The sequence below is a fragment of the Epinephelus fuscoguttatus genome, linkage group LG6, assembly GCF_011397635.1.
Source record: "Epinephelus fuscoguttatus linkage group LG6, E.fuscoguttatus.final_Chr_v1".
Taxonomy (NCBI): domain Eukaryota; kingdom Metazoa; phylum Chordata; class Actinopteri; order Perciformes; family Serranidae; genus Epinephelus; species Epinephelus fuscoguttatus.
Window position 1 is genome coordinate 40,932,470 of NC_064757.1, and position 21,466 is coordinate 40,953,935.

At 43.3% G+C, this 21,466-nt stretch overlaps 1 protein-coding gene across 1 annotated transcript in view; it reads left to right on the forward strand.

The window, feature by feature from the left end:
* wdfy3 (WD repeat and FYVE domain containing 3) overlaps positions 1-21,466 on the forward strand; it is a 147,989-nt gene that overhangs the window by 24,080 nt on the left and 102,443 nt on the right. Inside the window, exons 4-10 of the mRNA XM_049578656.1 lie at positions 2,499-2,608; positions 11,970-12,194; positions 14,620-14,812; positions 15,835-16,021; positions 16,107-16,273; positions 18,995-19,474; positions 21,063-21,173. Coding sequence (XP_049434613.1) covers positions 2,499-2,608; positions 11,970-12,194; positions 14,620-14,812; positions 15,835-16,021; positions 16,107-16,273; positions 18,995-19,474; positions 21,063-21,173 — 1,473 coding nt within the window. The remainder of the gene's footprint in view (positions 1-2,498; positions 2,609-11,969; positions 12,195-14,619; positions 14,813-15,834; positions 16,022-16,106; positions 16,274-18,994; positions 19,475-21,062; positions 21,174-21,466) is intronic.

A 21,466-nucleotide genomic window follows, 5' to 3' on the forward strand; every position in this document is an offset into this window, starting at 1 on the left:
GCAGCAGCACAAACTCCAGAATGGCTGCCATCTTGTCATTAAAAATTTGACATCAGGGAAACATTGTCCATCAGGATTGTTCGTCAACTTTGACTATGTTTGAGCACCAAGCATGCGAGCACGTTGTCCTAACAGAGTGCTACTCCCTGTTGGCGTTGGCACTTGGTCCGGCTGGGTGGTTGGAAGTTGGTTGGGCCAGTGATCATCTCAAGGCCGCCTGCACTTCTTTCTCCGATGTTAATGACTATATCTCTGTCATAGGCTAAACATGTTCCAGTAACAAAGGCAAACAGACTACAAATTAAAACTAAAATGCAGCGACGTTCATGGGAGCTACTGGCCGCCACATCAGTCATCCAGATCCTTTGTGGCTGGCAATGAAGGTGTCAAACCAGATAGACTGGAACACCTTAAACATAGTGTTAGTTGCTGACAGTTTAGCCTGGCTACGCTCATTTGCTAACTTTGCTGCAGTGTTAATTTTGACAGCTATTTTAGATTTAGTCTTAGTCTTGAGACTAGAAGGCTTATTAGTTTTCCTTGGCGCAGACTATTTACTGGAGTTTGACAGCCTGTCGCTCATGTAGCATAATTTTAAGCAGTGCCGCTCTTGACTTGCAACGTCCAATCGTCCACCATTTCGTCAAGTCTCATCTCATCAATGAAAATGAAATTTGTTTTAGGTTTTATTATCAAGAACGATTTCTAGCTCGTCATCGTCTCGTTTTTGTCGGAAAAAAGTCACTGACGAAAAATTTTCAGCAATTTTCGTCAGTGAAATTAACACTTATTTGCTGGCTATCTTTAGTGAACATGTTAGTACGTTACAGTTTTCACTTATATCACAACAAATATTAGTTTATCATAGTAACTGTTGCAGTTCTGCTGTGCTTTGCCGATTTTCAACCAGCTTTGTATCATAACAATTTGGGTGGTATGTAGAAATGAACTGTGGTAAACTTTCCTTCATCCTGTCAGCACCCAAATCTCCCTGCTCATCTCTCGGCTCAAATCTGTCGGATGATGCAAACTTTTGCTGCCTCTTGGGCTGTTGCTCAAACTACAGATTGTACTTTTGCATTTTTGTATGCCCCCCACCACAGACACAAAGAGTACAGAAGTGGATTGAGAGAGGGAGAGTCATCCCTCTCTCAAACTCAAACTCAGCTCAGATCAAATGGTAAATGTAGGCAGTGCTGATCAAATATAAACAAAGATTCTGTTACTGTATGCCTATTTCTCACCTAAAATGTCTTTAGAGGCATATTTTAGTGCACAGTTTGTATAAGAAGTTAGCTACCTTGGCTAGCAAGCATGGAAGTATTAGGCCCTGATCACACAGAGAACGTTTTAGCAGCTGAAGGTGGCGTTTTGTAACTGTTGTTAATGACAATGAAGCTTTTTGCGTGTTTTTTTTTGCGTTGCGACGCGCTTTGCCTTTCTGCACTCTAGGCGCCTCACGTTTTTGCCGGAGCGCTCCAAACTCCTGGAGTTGAAAATACTTGTAGCCCCATGTAATTTCTTTTTTCGTCAAATTTTTGCCCATTGTCTAAACAGATGATTTGAGAGGCGGGTCTTCTGTGGTGGTCATGACAACAAGTTTAAAGTTGATAAACAATGGAGGGGAAAGTGGTGGTAGCAGTTGCTGGATACCCAGAATTATTTGGCCAAGCAAAAGACAGACAGTTGTCAAACTGCCCCCAAGTCATCCTAAAATATGCCTGGATGCGTCCATCATGGAGGAGAAGCTCCTGGACCAACTGGTGGTACTCCCCATGACCCACCATCTTTTTAGGGTCTCATGTACCCACACAGATCTCTATTTCCCTGTGCCCAACAAACTGTTTGCTGACAGCCTCTCAACCTCAGCCAGAGCTACAGCAAGTACCCTCTGCCTCAACATGTCAGGAACTAGCTACTGATCACTGTGGGGGAGATTTATTACAGTTAGTGTAAGGCATGAACTCTTCCCGTGTGATCAGGGCCTTAGCCAGCCTTGCTAGGTGCAATAGGTTTATATAATGGTTTCAGTGACCACCAGCTGCAGCAGCTACATGTAACATCTGCCACCTTTTTTTCACATTATTATCTTAAAATATGTAATCAATTTCACCAGACTTGTGTGCATAATTGAAGATTGGAAGATTGGATCTGCAAACGATTGGTTCCTTCTCCGTGTATAAAGCAGGAGGATACAATTTTCAGACAGGATGAAATCTGGAACATCACATTTCGACATGTGCTGCTGATAACATCTTGATATGTACAGTTTTTTTTTTGTTCCCAGCAGAAGTGGGTTGTAGACAAGACACATGTCACATCTACAAAGATGATTTATTCGTTGCATAACTGATCATTGTTCCAACAGCCCATCTGCCTGCCACAATGAGCTGTCACTTTCCATCTAGTTAACTTTATGTTCATATGTGTGTGTGTGTGTGTGTGTGTGTGTGTGTGTGTGTGTGTGTGTGTGTGTGTGTGTGTGTTTGCTCCTCCAGAGGCAGCCAGTCGAGCCATAGTCCAGTTCCTGGAGGTGAACCAGAGCGAGGAGGCGAGTCGTGGCTGGATGCTTCTGACCACCATTAACCTGCTGGCCTCCTCTGGACAGGTTGGTAGAGTTGCACCACACTCACTGTGTCGCCATGTTGTTTTTGTGCTCAGTGTTGTCACAATACATGTGTTGTTCTGTTTGGGTCCTTGGTTATTTTTGTGTGTTTATAAGGATTGCCCTCGTGCGTGTGAGTGTAGATGCAAGATTAAATCGGAGGGAACAACTTGTAAAAACAAGAGACTTCTCAGCATTCTGTCTCTTTGACCCATTTGCATCTCCCCTCTTTGATCTCTCAGCAGAAAATAGCATCAGTCCCTGTAAGAGCAGAGAGAAACAGGCTCTTGAGTACATGTAAAAGTCCCCAACTGACCAATCCCAGCTTATTCTCCCCAAACACAGCCTTATATTAGATCTGCTTCACGGCACTGAATGAAGGAATTGATGCTGGTCTTCTGCCTGGTTAGTGCTCAGTGGTATGACTGAAAATCTGTATCCTGGTATATTTTAGTACTATGGCAGTTTTCATAGTATTTTCTTTTCTTTTTTTGGGCATGATTGGGCCTTCGTATAGGTTTATAGTTGCTCAATCTTTTCTTGGGAGTGCATAAAATATTAAAACGTTTATAATATATTTAGGAATCAGAATGCATGAAACAGTTGCAGGGTGTAAACTTTTTTTAATGTGCACACTGCAGTGTAGTATAAACAGAACTTGAAAATAAAAAAGATGCACCAGCAGCAAAACAAAATATTTCAAGATTGTTGTAAGTAGAACACTATGAACTGACCTTAAACAGAGTATTTATGTATTTAAAGAGATATTCCTCCAATGTTCCATTGCACAGGTTAAATTCACAGTATGTTATGAAGAATTTTCTCATGGACAAGGCATATGTCACATCCACCGTGTCCTTGCATGTGTTGCGTACATGCAGTTCCTCGAGTAAATGCCTCTCTAAGGCTGCTTTCAGACCTAGAGTTGTCTTGCTTTGGTCCGAATCGGACACTAATGTTGTTCCAAAGTTGTATAATTGCCGAGAGTTGGTTCGTGTTCTCACGGCAGCATTTACAAGAGGACCAGATAAAATGCCTTGTGTGAGAAAGCTGCTCTTGATTGGTCAGAATTTCCATGTGGGAAAAATCCAGGAAGTAAAGCAAACGTTGAAGAAGAGTACACTTGCAAGATAAATGTGACACTTTCTAATGTCACAATGGAGGGACAACTACGCAGGTTGATTTTAGCGCTGCTCATCGTGGACTATATTGCTGTCATTGTTCATTTTAGTCAAAGCATACAGTTTGAAAACGAGGCGTGGCTCCAACTAGAAAACAATGTTTTGATGCATTGGATGTGCTGAATGTGCATATTAAGGCAGTACAGGAGGAGGTGCACATTAATAATCCTCCAGGACTGTAACATGCTCATGTTTAACCCAAACAATGTGTCATGTGACTGCAGTTGCTTCACATCCAGGTCGGAACACCTTCTCACCACAAACGAACCGCACCAGAGTTCGTTTGTAACCAGACCGAGACCACCTCTTCAAGAAGGTCTTGGTCCGGTTGTTTTGGTGGCACCCGAGTGTGATTGCTGTGTTCACACCTGCCCAAATAAACCGCACTGAGGGGGCAAACAAACTTGAGTCTGATTGAACCAAACCAAACAGGGCAGGTGTGAAAGCACCCTAAGCAATGTCTGACCCTTTGGCTTCCCTGTTTCACTGTTGCTACTGGTTGTTGATATTGGTTGAATCCGACCACCTTAATAGCATACATTCTTGGTATTCCAACACGTTTTCTACCGAGCAAGTGGAGTAAGTTGTCAACCAGCATCGGCAACATCAGTGGCTCGACAAACTAACGTTACATGGGATTTTTTTCAAAACCAAAAAACATCTGAACAGTAGACATGGCTCCTCTGTTAGGCACATGTTCTTCTGCTGGATCTCCAGTATCTCTTTCTTCATCCTCCATGTCTCACTTTTGTTCTTTTAAATGTTATTGTAGCAACAGAGTGGCTCCCAGCTGTTAACACTGTTAACAGTAATAATAATAATTAATAATAAGTAATAATAATAATTTAAAAAAATGGTATCATTAGTCTTCTTGCTTGATTCAGTGATTCCATGCAACATGACTCAGCATGATTCAGAATCTTAACACGGTGGCTTCTTGGGCTCCAGGTTAGACATTAAGGTCTTGTCTTGCGTTGTGCGTGTGCTGCAGACATCTTTTGAACTTTTCGGCCCGCATTCCTCTGGAGGTCTTGAGGGGAGCATCACTGTCAGCTGGCCGGCTGGCTGCTTTTCCTGCTCCGCTGCACATCAGATATTCCCTGTTGTTGTTGTCGAGCCAAACGCTTCCTCTCTCCTTCTGCAGACCACTTAAATCCACTCTACACTCCCTATTTTTGTCAGAACATACACACAACTGTAGAAGTCTTTCAATAAAGGTTTACGCAAGCACTGCTACGAACACATTTACCTCACCCTTATGAGAACATTTGGAAGCTTGAGAGGAAGGTGAGATAGTACAGTTGTTTGTTTTTGCTGCATTGTGCTCAAAACAGTGTTCTCTGCAGTGTGAACGCAGAGAAGTTGAAGGATAACTGCCTCAAGGGGGGACATTAAAGTGCCGCTGCTTACTGTGTGCAAATCAAAAATATACACATTCAGGCTGTGCACATGCAGAAAGCAAACCCTCTGCTGTCAGGGAATAAAACCAACTTCTCTTTTTGCTTTTTGCTGCTTCTTTTTACATTTGTCTCAAGTGGCCTCCCCGGTGCCCACGGCAAACACTTCAGGATTGAACCACTTGTGTGTCACTGAAATTAAATTTCTCTTCAGTAAGAAGTTCAGCTTTATTGTCCAGTCAGCCTTTTCAAAAGACATTCTTGTGCATTTCGTGTGGTTGGAGGATCCCGTCACTTTTAAGTGAAGCCAGAATGACTGTGTTGTATTTAATGGTAGTAGAGATGCCACATTTTTACTTTCATTTTGTTTTAGTTGAACTGGGGAAGTGTTTACTGGAGATTTTCTAGGCTTTAAGTGTCTATCTTTAAACAACCTTGACAGTAGCGATAAAATAAGGCTCACAACACAAGAATGAACAGCTTCCCAGCTTTTATTTCAGGGACTCTCACACATTTACCTGATTAAAACCAAAACAAACATACACATAAACACACAGCTCTTTTTTTCCATTTTCACAGTGCAGAACTTGAGTATCTGAACTGCTTAGTTGTTAACCTCCGTTTTTAAACTATCTAGGCTGCTGCTGCCATATATCACAGATGATATACCCTAAAACTTCAATTAAAAGCCTAGTCTCGAATAAACGCCCAGTCCCTTTTACCAGCCCGCTGTAGCTACACATTTTGACAAAAACACGCCTGTCTCAATCACACACTTGGTCTGGTTGCCTAGCAGTCAATTTTATAGAAGTTCTTTGGATGTATAATGTAGGGATGTTCTTGGTGACTAATTTCCCTGTCGACTTAACAAAATTTTTAATTATGACTAGTCACTGAGTCTATAAAAAGGGAAAACACTGACAAAACAGTCAAAATTTAGCACAATTTATTAGGGATAGACCGATATGGATTTTTTAGGGCCGATGCCGATTTTTTTCCATCACCCTTAGCTGATGACCGATTATGGACTGCTGATTTTCTTGAGCCGATATTTGGGGCTGATACTGCTTTTGCTCCCTCAATTTACATAAAAAAATGACACAATGATAACAAATATTACAGGTCTCAAGTTTAAAATAAGAAACATTTATTGAACAGTAAAAAATACTAAAATAAGATGGAAATTTGAGGTAGAACAGGTAGAATATTATTATTATTATTACACATTCAAATAAAAAAAAGAGATCAGTGCTCTTAAATCTTCCAGTAATGTCTTTATAAAATAAACAAATATTTAAGCTGAAGCATAAATAAAACAACAACTACTGTACACAGTAAGATTCGCTGCATGTGCGCTGCAGGGTCTTCTGGCAACGCAGAGCTGCCCGTGGATGCCTGTCTGTAAATCACGCCAGGGAAAAATAAATCCGCAAACCCACGCGTGTATCGGCCGATGCCGATACAAATAAAAAACTCAAATATCGGCCCGATATATCGGCTGGCCGATGTATCGGTCTATCCTTACAATTTATTGTTGAGTATTTGAAACATTGTCCCAAAAATTATTGTGTGAATTAAGAGCCCTTTGAAGCCTTTAACCACAATCTTCAACAACCATGTTGGATTTTAAATGCTGCTGAAGTACGAGATACTTTGCGCCGTGTGGTATGAATGTGAGCATGACGGCAGCTCAGTTAAAAGTTAACCACTAAAATAACATCTGAAATAAATAAAGTGCCTCTGAAATGTGGGGCACATTGAACCTTGCAGATTATCTGACAGAAATGATTGCAATTCACTTTAAAGTTAATAAAACAACATGTAAATTATAATTAAATTTTTGCCAAACCGCGCTGGTTTTGCGAGAGGACATCTCTCCAATTTAAAACTCCAGCGTACTCGAGCATTACCGGGACTGCTGTCTGATGGCTCTGTAGCCCCCACTGGTGGCGGGCGGCTGCATGACAGTTAAGCGGCCTTGTGCATGAATAAAACACTAATAGGTTTTACCGACTAATATTTCCGTTGCCGACTAGCGAGGGGGCGGACGTTTAATCGTTTCGACGTCTAATCGTGCGCATCCCTAATTCCTATAGTCTTTAAGGGTCCACCAATCAAAACATTAAAAGGGATCTTTCCTGAAAATTATTTCAAGTTATAAATATTGTTTTAACAGAATAAAGCGGTGTTCTGTTAGTATGCCGGGTGCCGTCATCCTGTCTTAACCGTTGTCTGTCGGAGTTAAATTAGAAGTTATATGCATACTGATTGCATTTCCCATCTTTGTTGAGCAGCAGTTTTGTGTAAAAGGAGTTAAAGACCTGTCCCAAATATAGGCCTGTTGAGTTGAGTGATTTAAACAAATAATAGCCTGGGCTACTATTTGGAGTTTTACGGAAAGGTATGCAGCTACCCAGTGTGCTTTGTGTTCCAAACAAAATCCACTTGCAGCTGCCCTAAATGCTAGATACATTAGAGCTATTTTTCCACCAGCAACACCAAATTTTTAGAACAACAAATCCAAAAGCTTTCATAATATACTAAACTTACGTGCAGATATTTGCAGCTGAAACTACAAATTCAAAGTGCAGCTGGTCATTTTATCGACCTTAATGTTTCTCAGTACAAACCGCAGAATTAAAGCGCACATTGTTGGCTTGCTGTGTTTTTTTTCTAGACCTACATGTTGTGCCAGCGCAGCGGCCTCATTTAAATTAATGAGGGGCTGCCTTTTTATGAGTGCTGCCGAACTCCCAACCTGCTCCTGTGTCGCTCTGATAGTCAGGCAACAGTTTCATTACACTGCTACATAGCAGTTTGATATCACACACACTGACAGGAAGAAGAACGACTTACCGTTCAGCAGGGGGCGGGGGGGGGGGGGCTCACAGTCATGTTTGTGTGTGTTTTCTGTGTTTGTGGGTGCAGGAGTGACTGGGTTTAATGGATTTGTATTCCTTTCCTCTGGTGTCTGAGACAGTGAAACAAAGGACTCTCCTGGCAGCTGGCCTCCCATAAACCTGACGTCACCCCCCTTCTCTCTTTAATGCCGTCCCTCTCTGCCTCGCTCTCACCTCCTGCTTCCCTCCCTCAGATGATAAAACAGCAGTATTTGTGTTTGTAGCTGTGTCTTTCTATCTCCATGCTGTCTTCTTCTTTTATAGGATGCCCTTCACGCTCTGCACTCCCGGTGTGCTTGTCTCTCTCTGTAATGCACTCAAGATTTTTGACGGGCTTCCACGTACTCTCTCCTTGTGTCTGTCTCTTTTCCTTTCTCTCTCGTTCTCTCTCTGTAGTCCTTTTTAAACAGATTCAGCAGTACTGCCCCAACGAAGACCCTTCACTATTCTGGCTTTGGTTTGTCAATATTAATACATTTTTTTAAGAGGCACCTTTCGTGACACTCAAGGTCACCTTACAGGCAAAGATAGAGAAAATGACAGCAGATGAAAAGTCAACAAGATAATGAATAAGGTAACATAAAATAAACAAATAAATAATCAATTAAAATAACATACAACAAATAAATAACCAGCAAAACAAGTTTACAGTGAAAAAAACTGTAAACAATGGATGTGTGTGGCTAGACGGACGGGAGTCAAACTGAATAGGCTTGTTGAAAGAGGTGAGTTTTGAGGCGGGATTTTAAAGTGGAGAGAGAGTTGATGTTACGAATGTCCGTTGGGAGTTTCAGAGGCGGGGGCAGAGCGCCAATAATAACGTAGCATTGGGCTGGCTCAGACCAGGGTCCGACAACATCACAGCTGTGCTCCATCGTTTCTGATTTCTTTCATTTTCAGGCTGGTTTTGTGGATTTGGAGCTAAATGTTGTGCCTGGGGCACGTTGTGTATTAATGATACTCGTTACCTGGAGAGGTTGGAAAAAGATAAACGTTTCTTCCCTGTTTCAAAACCAAAATCAAAGCCTGAAAAGTGTAGGGTTAGCTAGCTAGCTACTGAAGATATAGCCTACTGAATGTATACACATGCTGCTTTTGCTTTTAATGATTATAACAGTGAAACAAAGACCAACCCTGCTGTACAGGAACCAGTGAAGGGAAGCAGGGAGACTTTGCTCATATTCAACCAGCTGTGTGTCATCGCACTGTGCGCTGATGAGCGTTGTTTGACTTCAACCCCGAGATCCCTGCCCATCCAGCAGCAGAGGTCCAGGTGCTGGCAGCAGCCAAATACTGTTCATGTGCACACACTGTGATGCCACACAGCTGGTTCAATATCAGCAAAGTTTCCCTTTATATTCATTGTCTTGTGTGGCGATCAGCAGTGATGTGGTGGTTCACTTTTACACTGTGATCTGTAGCCTATAGTTCGGCTTTAGCTTCTAACTATCTTTGTCTTTTTAACCTGTTGTTGCTGCTGAGTCAGTTTGACATCCTGGATATATCCTTCAAACACAGACTGTAGATCCCTCTGTCTGCTTCTCTCTGGAATCACTGTTTCCAAAAATATGAAAATATTTCTTCAGGGAGTGCAGTTAGTTACAGTGTGGGCTCCATGCTTACTCCAACTGATTGTTGGACCATCACAAAGGGGCGGGGCTTAGTGAAAGGTCAATTACTCAGTGGCGCAGGAAGCTAAAAAAAGCTTGACTTCAGTGGCATGAAATTACCCAGATCACCTGCATCTTTGGGCTCATAGAGCAAGTGCATTAGAGACTTAAGGCAGCCAAGCGACTAACTTCCGGTTTAGCCCTCTGCTAACTTGAATGGGGGAAAAAATGATTTAGTCATGCGGCTCTTCTGGGCTTTCCAAATGTTAACAGACCGAATGAATCAAATCTCAATAGTGAAATGAGTCATTTGCTGGGACAATGTAGGTTTGCTTTACAGAGAAACCACATTAAGATATTGAAGACCTGGGCGTCATTGTCACGATCCTGTGTCAGCTCATGTCCGTGCAGGAAACGTAACTGAGGCTTACAAAAGCGCTGGCCTCTGGTGATACATATACACATCGGGCAGCTCTTTCTAAACAGTAGCAACGGCATAACATGGCAATAACAATTATTTGCCGTCTCTGTTTTAAGGCAGCTGATCTCGTCCTCTGCTCAGAGGGTAAGGAGCTTCCTGACCTCATTGTCTCCCCAGATTGCGGACATTGTCAGCTGGTGGTCTTTGTCTGTGAGGTAGCCGCTAACTGCTGCTTACTGCTTTTTTGATCTCCTGGTGGAGGGTGGCACACATAACATGTTGTCAGAACACCCGTCCTGTCCTGTCGGCTCACGCTTTTTACACAAATGTCTATTCGGCTCTGTTACTACCTCCACTGTCGGCTCAAAGGCGAGACAACTCCATCTACCCATCCTGTGTTTGTGCCTTTCATACAGAACAGTGAGGCGGAATAAGAGCCGTGACAGATGACGCATCTTTAACTGCCTCAAAAACGTGAGGTCGGGCTCTGGGTGCTTCTCTTGCGCCTACTCTGTGCCAGCTTTCAAGAGCGTGGATGGAGGCAGGCTGCGTCTGAGGTTGCTAAGCGACTATAACCAGCCGTGTATCATAGCCTTCTTACCAGAAATCCTGAGTGCAGAGCTGATCTTCTTCCTGGTGATTGTTCAGCCTAAACTGCTGTCTGTGGGACAGATGCAAAGCTCAGGGTGGCCCTGCACTAAAATGATCAACAACTCCTGCATATTTATCACAGACTCATATTTACGGAAAGATACCTGCCGGCTGTGATTGGCTGTTCCTTTCACATAACATGTGTTGAGTGTGGCTGCCGTGCATCTACATGAAAACAATGGATTTGTGGGCGCAAAAAACGCAGCATGTGAACCGACTCCAGCAACTCAGGCAGTGTAAAACAGGCCTCTCTTTCTCTCCGTCTCTCTCACACACACTCACACTCAGAAAATAAAATGTCTTTGCCCCTGTGGTTGTCTCTGTGATTGACTGCTCCCAGTAACCTTGACCTTAAAGCTGCAGCAGGGCCAATATGTCTGTCACTGCCTGTAAACACACACACACATACCCACACACTCTCGACCTCACTCGCTGGGTGTACCTTCCATTATACTGACTCACTATTAACTAAAGCTTCCTCTGTAGACCTGCCTTCGCTGTCAGTGTCTTTTTTCTCTCCCTCCCCCACTCCATCTCTCCATCGATCAGCTGAGAGACTGACTTAGCGTGTGTGTGTGTCTGCTGTGCTCCGTTATTCATCCTCGTGAGTCCACCTTCTCCCTGTAGAGCAGACAGAGATGAAGTAAATGGGAGGGTCATCTCAACCAGCCACTGTGTGTGTGTGTGTGTGTGTGTGTGTGTGGTTATTGTCTTAGATGAGAGCTCATGTGTGTAAGTGAAAGAAGGAACGAGATAATTTGTCAGTGTGAGCTTCTTTGCTGTGTGTGTGTGTGTGTGTGTGTGTGTGTGTGTGTGTAGGAGGCAGCGTTTCATTATCTGAATCATTCGCCTCAGTGAGCACAAACCCCATCTCTTTCTCCAGTCATTTTGCTTTCCATGGTGACACACACACACACACACACACACATATACAATGATACACAATAAACACACACACAAAGCCCTCACAGCCACACAGAAACACAACCATGAACCATTACACAACAACAAAAATACCCATTTATCAAAACAAAAACATTTTTCATCTTTATGGGTGAGATTAAACATTTCATTTCCAGTGGTGTCATGACGCTAATGCATGTGCACACAATCCTGCCCCCCCCCCCCAATTCTTTTTACTTCTTCTGAGCTTTACAATCTGTTTTGTTTTTTCTTTCCTGTCTCTCATGTCTCCCTCCTCCAGAAAACGGTGGACTGCATGACGACCATGTCTGTACCCTCCACGCTGGTCAAATGCCTCTACCTGTTCTTCGACCTGCCTCACATGGCCGAGGCCCCAGCAGGCCCCACCCAGCAGCCACCGCCGCCGCCGCCACCCACCCAGGAGAAGATCCCAAGCCAGGGACACACCCAGCAGGAGCTGCCCCTGGCTGACCGCAGGGCGCTGCTCCAGAAAGTCTTCGTCCAGGTAAGAAGACAGCCTGATGGTTTAATGTGCAACTGGTCCATTCCACAGCGAGAAAAATTTCCACTGGGGATGCATCGATTTATTGCTGATATCCGCCTTGTTCACTGCCATTGGCCTACCATTAAATAGGATGACACTCACCGTTGGCAGTGGCTGATGTTTATCTGTTCTTTCACATCAGTTCTTTACTGGCCTAACGTTGTGTCACGCTCAGACAGCAGTAGTTATGTTCTTCTGTCTATCTTAAGCCCCTTTCACACTGCCAGATTTTCTGCGAATGTTTGGCTGTTTTGCCGGCAAGCTGCGAGCGTTTAGACACACAGAGCCGGATTGGCGAGTTGATCCGAGGTGCCCAATTTTCCCCCTCGTAGGGTAGACATATTGGCGGAACCCTTAAAAAGACTGAGGAGGCCTTCCGCAGCAGGAGGGGCTGTTGAAGATTTGTGGGAGGAGCTGTTGATGACGCTGCACGTGCGACCCATTGGCGGTGGATAAACAGGAAACAGCTGATAGCAGGAATTAGCGAGCAGCTAGTAGCAAGAGGGAAACACAAACCTGACGGACACTGTAAAGATGAGCAACTGGGGAGACAAGGAATTGTGCGCCCTCCTTGTCCTCGCAAACGAAGAGGCCATTAACCGTCAGATGACGGGGACGGTGAAGGACGGGCCGACTTATGAGAGAATCGCCGAAGGACTGACCAGCCGCGGCTTCCCTCCCACGCCACTGTTTACGTCACATGCTGAGCTACACGTTTTGTTACTTGCTCACGCCCCCCATTGCCCCGAAAAAGGCGCATTCTGTATAAACAAAAGTAGGTAGGCGGCATTTTTGAAAAAGCTTATTTCAGTCATTGGTGGCTGATTGAGCAGAAACCTAAGTATTGCAAACTGTCTGGGGAATCATTGCTCTGCAGCAGGAGATTATTAGATGGTTATTGATTTAGTTTGAAACTTTAAATCCACATGTGCGCTGATATGAAAGGATCTACAGATCTGTTATTGTAACCACAGTGGGAATATCTGCCTGATATTTGTTACTGTCTTTATGACCTTAGTCTCTGAATCTTCTGCATTTTCACATATTAATGATGCCAGTTCAAAAGGCACTTGCAACAAACACTGTTCTGTCTCCATGATGAAAGACTTGGAGATTCACTGTGCAGGCGGCTGTTTTTTCCAGCAGTAGTTTTATCAGCTCATTTTCGGACTGATGCCTTTGGCTGGAGTCAATTTCCTGCCCTTTCAGCCAGCGGTGTAGTGCTGCAGGAGCACGCCAGAACAACAGTCCGACACTTGTCTTTTCTTTTCGCACTTCCCATAATCGGGTTGAAATTCATTCACAATTTTTTAAGTGCTTAAAGATTCTACCATCACTCATGTCATGCAGAGCTGATAAAAACAAATGGAATGGTCAGAGTTGTCTGACATTTGAGGCCTGTTGATTGATTCACAGTGTAAACTCATGTGTTGAGTAACATGTAAGAAAACACCCCACCCTAAAAGTTGCTGGTAGCTGCCGGCAGTAGCCTTTGAGCTGCACAGAGAATTGAAAGAACTGTTGGCAGCAAAACAGTAGTAGTTATAGTTGACTAGTGCTTATAAATTTAACACTAGGGCTGAACTCAAGTCAAAGACTTGAACCATCAGTTGGAGACCCCTCAGTTTACTTCGAATCCTTAAGTCAAGCAGTCATTTTATTTTTTATCAGTCAGCGTGCAGTGTTCCTCTGGGGCATTTCAGTTCCCAGATTTAGTTGCAAATGCTCCTCGCCATCAGGCTACTCTCCGGTACAGGTAGCTGTGGACCCAGACAGCTCACAGCAACCTAATACGACACAGTCTCTGGCTTTTGTTTGATATCTAGTGTCAGCAAAAAATGTTGTTGCACATGTACGATATGCCATTAGCATGCATTAACTTTGGGGGCTAGGCTTGTTTACTGTATGACATGAAAGTTGCTGTCACCCTGAACGCCCCACTGAACCCCCTCACCTTCCTGTGTAATCAGTGTTCATTTTATTTGTATTTATTTATGTGTTTCCCAGTAATTAGTGTGTAGTTGCTGACATGTTGAAGCAGAGGGTGCTGTCTGTAGCTCTGGTTGAGGGTGAGAGGCTGTCAGCAGATAAACAGAGATCTGTGTGGGTACATGAGACCCTAAAAAAGAGGCTGGATCATGGGGAGTACCACCAGTTGGTCCAGGAGCTTCTCCTCCATGATGGCTTTTTCCAGGCGTATTTTAGGATGACTCGGGGGCAGTTTGACAACCTGCTGTCTATTGTCAGGCCTAGCATAACAAAAATGAATACTCACAAGGAACAGTGGTTATGGAAACGGACCACAACTTAACTGTCCACATGTGTTGCAGGTGTGCTACAGTACTCAGACAAATAGCACCACATCCCTGCTTTTGTCTCCTTGCAGATCCTGGTGAAGCTATGCACCTTTGTGTCTCCGGCGGAGGAGCTGGCCCAAAAGGACGACCTCCAGCTGCTGTTCAGTGCCATCACCTCCTGGTGCCCCCCCCACAACCTGCCCTGGAGGAGGAGCGCTGGGGAGGTGCTCACCACCATCTCCCGACACGGCCTCAGCGTCAACGTGGTCAAATACATACATGGTATATACACATGTTCATTATGTGTCAGGCATCTGTGTACGAGTTGGAGTTTATTAGTCACTCACACACACTATCAACATGCATCCGGGATGCTTTAATTGTCGTTGAACAAATTAAGTATCTGTAGTTACAACCCCGCCCAAGATAAAGATCCAGTTATGCAAACCACATCTGCAGTTTATCTGACACGCATTCTGTCACAAGAAAAATCAGAAAATGCAGTTTAGTCCACAAAGAGGAGCTTAAAAATTGAATCTGCAAATCCAACAAGGAAGTGCATGTAAGGCATGAAACTTAGCAACACACAGTGAGAAGACTGGCAAAGCAAATACAAGAGTTTGTTTACTGACATTTTTAAAGCTCAAATTAATCAGGAGAGTTTACAGTTTGTCATGTTGGCAAATGAAACTTTGTGGACCGCTAGAGGGTTGCATAATTTGTTTTTGCACAACAAATTCATTTCAAGTGTCGAGGCAAAATGTGTTATGCCTTGTAAAAATATACACATTAATCTGTTTGTTTGAGTTAACTGGAAAAAAGAAACCTTGACCGTAGAGCCATCCATTACTCGTGAGTTCATAAGACAACTAATTTTTACCAAAACTCCGAAGTTGTAAAAATGTTTTTGCAGCATTGTTCGTTGGATCCAGAATCATTAAACAAAAGTTTCATCTTATTGAAGTTGACTGAATGAATTTGGCGTTCAGCTAAACAGCATTGAACTACTGGACGTGCACACAGAGAATGATGTTCTCCTGCATGTGTCAGAGCTGCGTAATATTTCCACCTGTGTTTTTTATTTTTGTACACCCATGATCAAAGTGAGCCTCGAGCAAATATGCTTCATAATTAAAGCTGGTCTGCTTTTCAGATGATCACACAACACTTTGTGTTTGCCAAATGTCATCATGCAGTTTTGAAATATTTCCTTCAATATAAAGAATAAAAGAGAACACAGCCAACAGGAAGTTCCTCCAAACTCATTGCATCAGCTCACCCTGTGCTCCTCTCTGTCTTCACAGAGAAGGAATGCCTGGCCACGTGTGTTCAGAACATGCAGCAGTCGGACGATCTGTCACCGCTGGAGATTGTCGAGATGTTCGCCGGCCTCTCCTGTTTCCTTAAAGACTCCAGCGACGTGTCACAGACTCTGCTGGACGATTTCCGAATGTGCCAGGGTTACGCCTTCCTCTGCGACCTCATGCTCAGGTACAGCTTCACTCCTACAGCTCACAGCTGTGATCCTTGAGTGCGTTGTGTGATCATTTATACACACTTCTCTGATTGTGTCCAGACTGGAACAGGCCAAGGAGGATGAATCGAAAGACGCACTGAAGGACCTGGTAAACTTGGTCACCTGTCTGACCACATACGGGGTGACGGAGCTGAAACCTGCCGGCCTGACCACCGGAGCGCCCTTCCTGCTGCCTGGCTTTGTTCTCCCCCAGTCTTCTGGGAAAGGTGAGTTAATGGCAGCAGCTAGAGTTTATAGTTAAAAACACATTGATGCACTGATTATGTCCTTCGATACTGGGGCAGACTTGACATGTGATGGTCGGTCACAGAATTGATTACCTGGTAACACAGAGAAACGTTCAATGACATGATGATTGAAAGGTATCTGACCTTGATCAGTGTCTTCTATTTAGCCGAAAACATTTTGTCCCAGACATAACGAAACCAAACATTGCGTCATCTCTGTCTGTTGCAGACACTTTCTTTTAATTTCTAATTTACATTCTGTGTAAAGACAATAGGCAATTAAGGTAAAGCGCCTCACTTTACTAAAAGTATCATCCATTGTCGTCCAAAGAAGAACTCAGGGACATTTTTACAGTTTAAGTTAAAGGAGTAAAGACGTTCTCTCCCTCCCCCCCTCTCCAGGACACAGCCCAGTGATTTTCTGATCACAGGCTCGCTTCTTAAATCTGCACAATCCCACCAACTCGGTTTGCCTGAAGCCCTGAAACAAGAGAGGAATTACTTGTGGAAAAGTTTTCATGTATACCCCGGCCGCCGTATCTATCCCTCAGATCTTAATCCCTGAAATGACTTTGATGCTTGGCTGATTCCAGTAAGCTTAACCTGTTGACAGACACCATGGCAACTCCGCCGCCTGTCACACTGCTGGAGATGAATGCCTGAAGCCTGCTGCATACAAATGAGCTCTCTGGAGTCCAGAGATGCTTTAGTGGGTTAGAGGATTGTCTCGAGCCACACTTCTTCTGCAGCCTGTCTCCCTGACCTTCTGTCTTCATTTTACAGTTTGTCATCAAAGAAACAGGCAGGCAGATCTACCTCATACCTAAGAGAATTATAATGCCCTCATGCTCCTTATAACGGCATGAAATCAAACAATAAATAACAAAAGGAAGTGCCCGCGATATTGTTGACATAAGGGCAAGTGACACAGTATTTTAACGGTTTTATTACCGTACAACATCCCTGGTTTGGTCCTCATCTGCCCACAAATCAGTGGCTGAAAAAAGACCCCGACAAATATACAGCACTTTAATGTATTTTTAAAAAGAATTAAAAATTACAGCGTCAGTTTGAGGCAGAAGTATAAATTCTGCCTTACTCATTATTTGTTTTACGCCATTATAAATCACAAATATGACATTTTTCTCTGTTAATTTTTCCTCGTTCGGGTTATTTTTCATTCTGGCTTTGCTTGTGTTGAAATCACACATGATTAAATGTTTCCACGTGAAAGATTTTAACACTTCCAGGAGCTGTACGGTGTTATAACTTGGCCTGTCACCTCTGCCCCATGGTAAAACACTGTTGCCAGCTCCCTGCTCAAAACACACACACAGGCTCAAACACACAAACTGTCAGCTCTCTAACCTCGTACACCCCGGCACCAACTCCACCGGGCTCTGCTGCCTATTTTGCTACTCACACACACATCAGCGCACAGACACAAACACACACTAGTGTTTACCCACCTAATGACAGCTCCAGCTGTGTGCAAAGTCATTACCAGAAGCCATCATGGTGTGAGGGTCCGCTTACACGCCTAATTAGCCCGCCACATTCACTTAACGGCTGTGTGTGTTTTGGTGTGTGTGGTGACACATGTCAGTGTCACTTTTCGTGTATGTGTTCCTGCGTGTGTGAGTCACAGCCTGTGGTTTTATGTTAGATACTCAACCCCAAAATGGAGGTCAGATTATGTGTGTGGTGGAGTTCATGGATAACCTTCTTCACGCTCTCATATTTCATCCTTTCTCTGTCTTTCCATCCTCAGTTAAGATCATGCAACCATAGTTTTTTTATCAACATGTCAGACTTTAAGGGACAGTTCACTTGAAATTCAAAAATACATATTTTTCCTCTCACCTGTGGTGCTAGTTAACAGTTTAGATTATTATGGTGTGAGTTGCCAAGTGGCTAGCTCACCTAGCACCACTGAGCTAGCTAACATTTCAGCTCAGCCGATATATTTAAAAATAAATATATTAAAAAATGAATTAAAATAGAGAGAAATGCCGACATTAACTTGTATGACATAAGTATGGGGGTATAGCATGTTTCGTTCCAAATTTGCCACAAAAGTTAAAAATGATTGCTTTAAAATAAAATAATTTATCCTGAAACTCCATATGGTTCGACCACTGTGCTGCACTTCCTCCCGGCTCACTAACGCTGTCCTATTAAAGAAAATTAGAGCAACTTTTTGTTTGTCTTGCAGGTTAAAGCCTGTAACAGGGTTTTGGGTTTCCTCACAATAAATACTGCACCAAATATTGTGAAAAGCCATGAAAAGATACATAACTCCCCTCCATGTCAGCAGTGCACTTTTGCACAACATCATTGTTCTCAGTGTCACTCCTCCTGCAGTTACGTCTCTGTCATGCACCTTGGAGGCATTTTGGTGTCATCTTATGTCACATCAGGAGTGGTCTCAGATATCTGCTCTCAGTTCAGGAAGGTTTCAAGGCCAAGAAAGCATATTTTGTGCTGCTGGATTAAGGCCAGCAGCAGGTCTGAGAAATGTAAACGTCATCGGCTTCCATCTGCCTGCTCAGTAAATGTTAGTTATTATTTGCTGCTACATTTAGAGCCTCAAGTAGGATCATTACAAATGAATTTCATTTAATTTTTGGATCAGTCGTTCATATTAGTTTTGTCACAAACACTTACCTCCTTCTTTATTTGTCACCTCTTGTCTTCCAGGTCACACAGTGCGTAACATCCAGGCCTTTTCGGTGCTTCAGAACGCCTTCTTGAGGGCTAAAACAAGCCGTCTGGCCTCAATGCTCCTGGACGCCATCGGAAACATCTACTCGGCCGAGCCGGCCAACTACTTCATCCTGGAGTCGCAGCACACCCTGTCACAGTTTGCAGAGCGTGTGGCCAAGCTCCCCGAGTCTCAGGCCAAGTACTTTGAGCTGCTGGAGTTTGTCGTCTTCAGCCTCAACTACGTGCCGTGCAAAGAGCTATTCAGTGTCAGCGTGCTGCTCAAGTCCAGCACGTCGCACGCCTGCAGCATCACGGCCGTCCGGACGCTGCTGAAGCTCGCCAGGCACGATCCGGTGTTCAGCGACGTGCTGCGGGAGGTTGGCCTGCTGGAGGTGCTGGTCAACCTGCTGCACAAGTACGCTGCCTTGCTCAAAGACCCGGCTACGCAGCAGCAACCACACAATAATGACCAAGGTGAGGCGCTTCTTTGATGGTCCATCCTGCTGTTTTGAGTACTGAAGATGGCTGCAGCATTAATGATGCCTCCTTGATTTTATTTGTAAGAACTTCTCTTCAAGAGGCCTACAGACAGGACAGGAACTTGAGTCACTTGCCACAGCAGTAGTAGCCCAAAGAAAATTTTATTGATCCAAACTGAAAGTGCTGATCATTGACCAAACATTAAATGTAATGTAAAGCTGTAAAACCTCACAAAACTCAAAGAAGATCCTGATAACTACAAAGTTCATAGAGCTGAGACAAGATTGAATTGTATTGTTTATTAGTTTATTATTGCTGTTACGTGTTCAGTGGTGTACTGGTACACTTAAATGGAGCAGACCCACTCTCTGACTTTTATTTTAGCATCACATACTGCGAACAAAAGTGGTAAATGAACTAGTAACTGTTTTTACAACTGTTTTACAACTTTATTCCTGTAGAGCAAATTTTGACCTTGCACTGTAAAAGGTATTATATTTGTTACTTTTTAAATTAGACTTGAAGTGCTATATTCAGCTCTCTCTGCAGTGATTTATTTGTGGAGTCTGCCACAATATCAGTATTTATTGGGAAGTAAAAATGAACTTCGGGCAGTCATGTGAGGAGCAGGAATGAATGCAGTTGAATAAAGTTAAAAAGCCTTTATTCAAAAAACATGGCTGTTTACATCAACACTGACTGGTGTTGACCCTAAAGTTTATTTATTGTTTTTCTTTTCTTTTCTTTTTCTTGTTAGTATTTGAAAAGGGTAAAATTGTATTCCACTGTAGAGGTGTGCACAGCACACTGAGCTCAGCCCCTCGTCCCACTCTGTCTGTCTTTGTTTATCAGACTACACATGAGACAAGAATTAGCTAGCTCATGCACGCTGCTGTATCTCCACCTCGCCCTGCGCTGCTAGGAGACTATTTACCAGCAGGAGAACAGGTAGGAGCTCTGGACACTGAGCTTCAGTAGTGGCTGTCGCAGCTAGAATTCAGCCGGTGGTTCACAGGGGGCTGGGTCTGGTCTGTGTTAAGGCAGCAACAGAAAGTTTGCTGTTTTGGCCTGATTTTACGCTTGGCCGGCTAAATTTGGGTTGCTATTCGAGCAACAAAAAGGTCCATGTTCTCAAGTTGTCTGCCAGTTTTGCCTTTCTTGAAACAGACATGATGTCACGTTATTTACAGACTACCACAATAAAGGTGGCAATTTATTTCAACTTTCAAAATTTGAATTACGTTGATTCAGGCAGTGAAAATGTGGTATATATTTTTGGATATTCCAAAAACTGGCACCATACAGTGTAAAATCCAGGACTAAATAAAAATCACAACTACAGGTCGTTACCTTAGGTGCACTGAGCTGAATCAAAAACCAATTATAGACCCATTAAAGACAAAAATGTACATTTTTGAAAATACAGTTGTCAGAAAATGAAATCCTGTTTTCTTGTTGTGTTAATGCTGTGTGTTAAAGCAGATGCCCTTCATTATATCATTAGTGTTATCTGCTCAGTGTTTGTATTTAATGCTTTCATGATGACGTCGAATGCTGACCTCCCTTCTCTCTCTATCCTCAGCTGACTGTAAAAACAACACCGTAGCAGAGGAGCAGAAGCAGTTGGCCTGGCTGGTGATGGAGACACTGACTGTGCTCCTGCAGGGCTCCAACACCACCAACACTAATGCAGGTAAACACACACATACACACACTTTCAGGCACGTGCACATTATGCCATATACAGGATGATTGATGGTGTCAAAAAACTTGTAAATTTTGTAATTAAGTGACGACAGTAATGATATTTCTTATAGATTAATACAAATAAGGAGACACAGCAGGACTTTACGCTGCTGAATAATTAACTTTCAGGTGCCCTTTTCAATTATAATGTCAGAACTTTGTTAAAGTTTTACTCCAATTAATAAGGACAACAACAAACGAGCTTTAAAGTAGAGTTCTGATTCTCTGCCTAAACCTCAC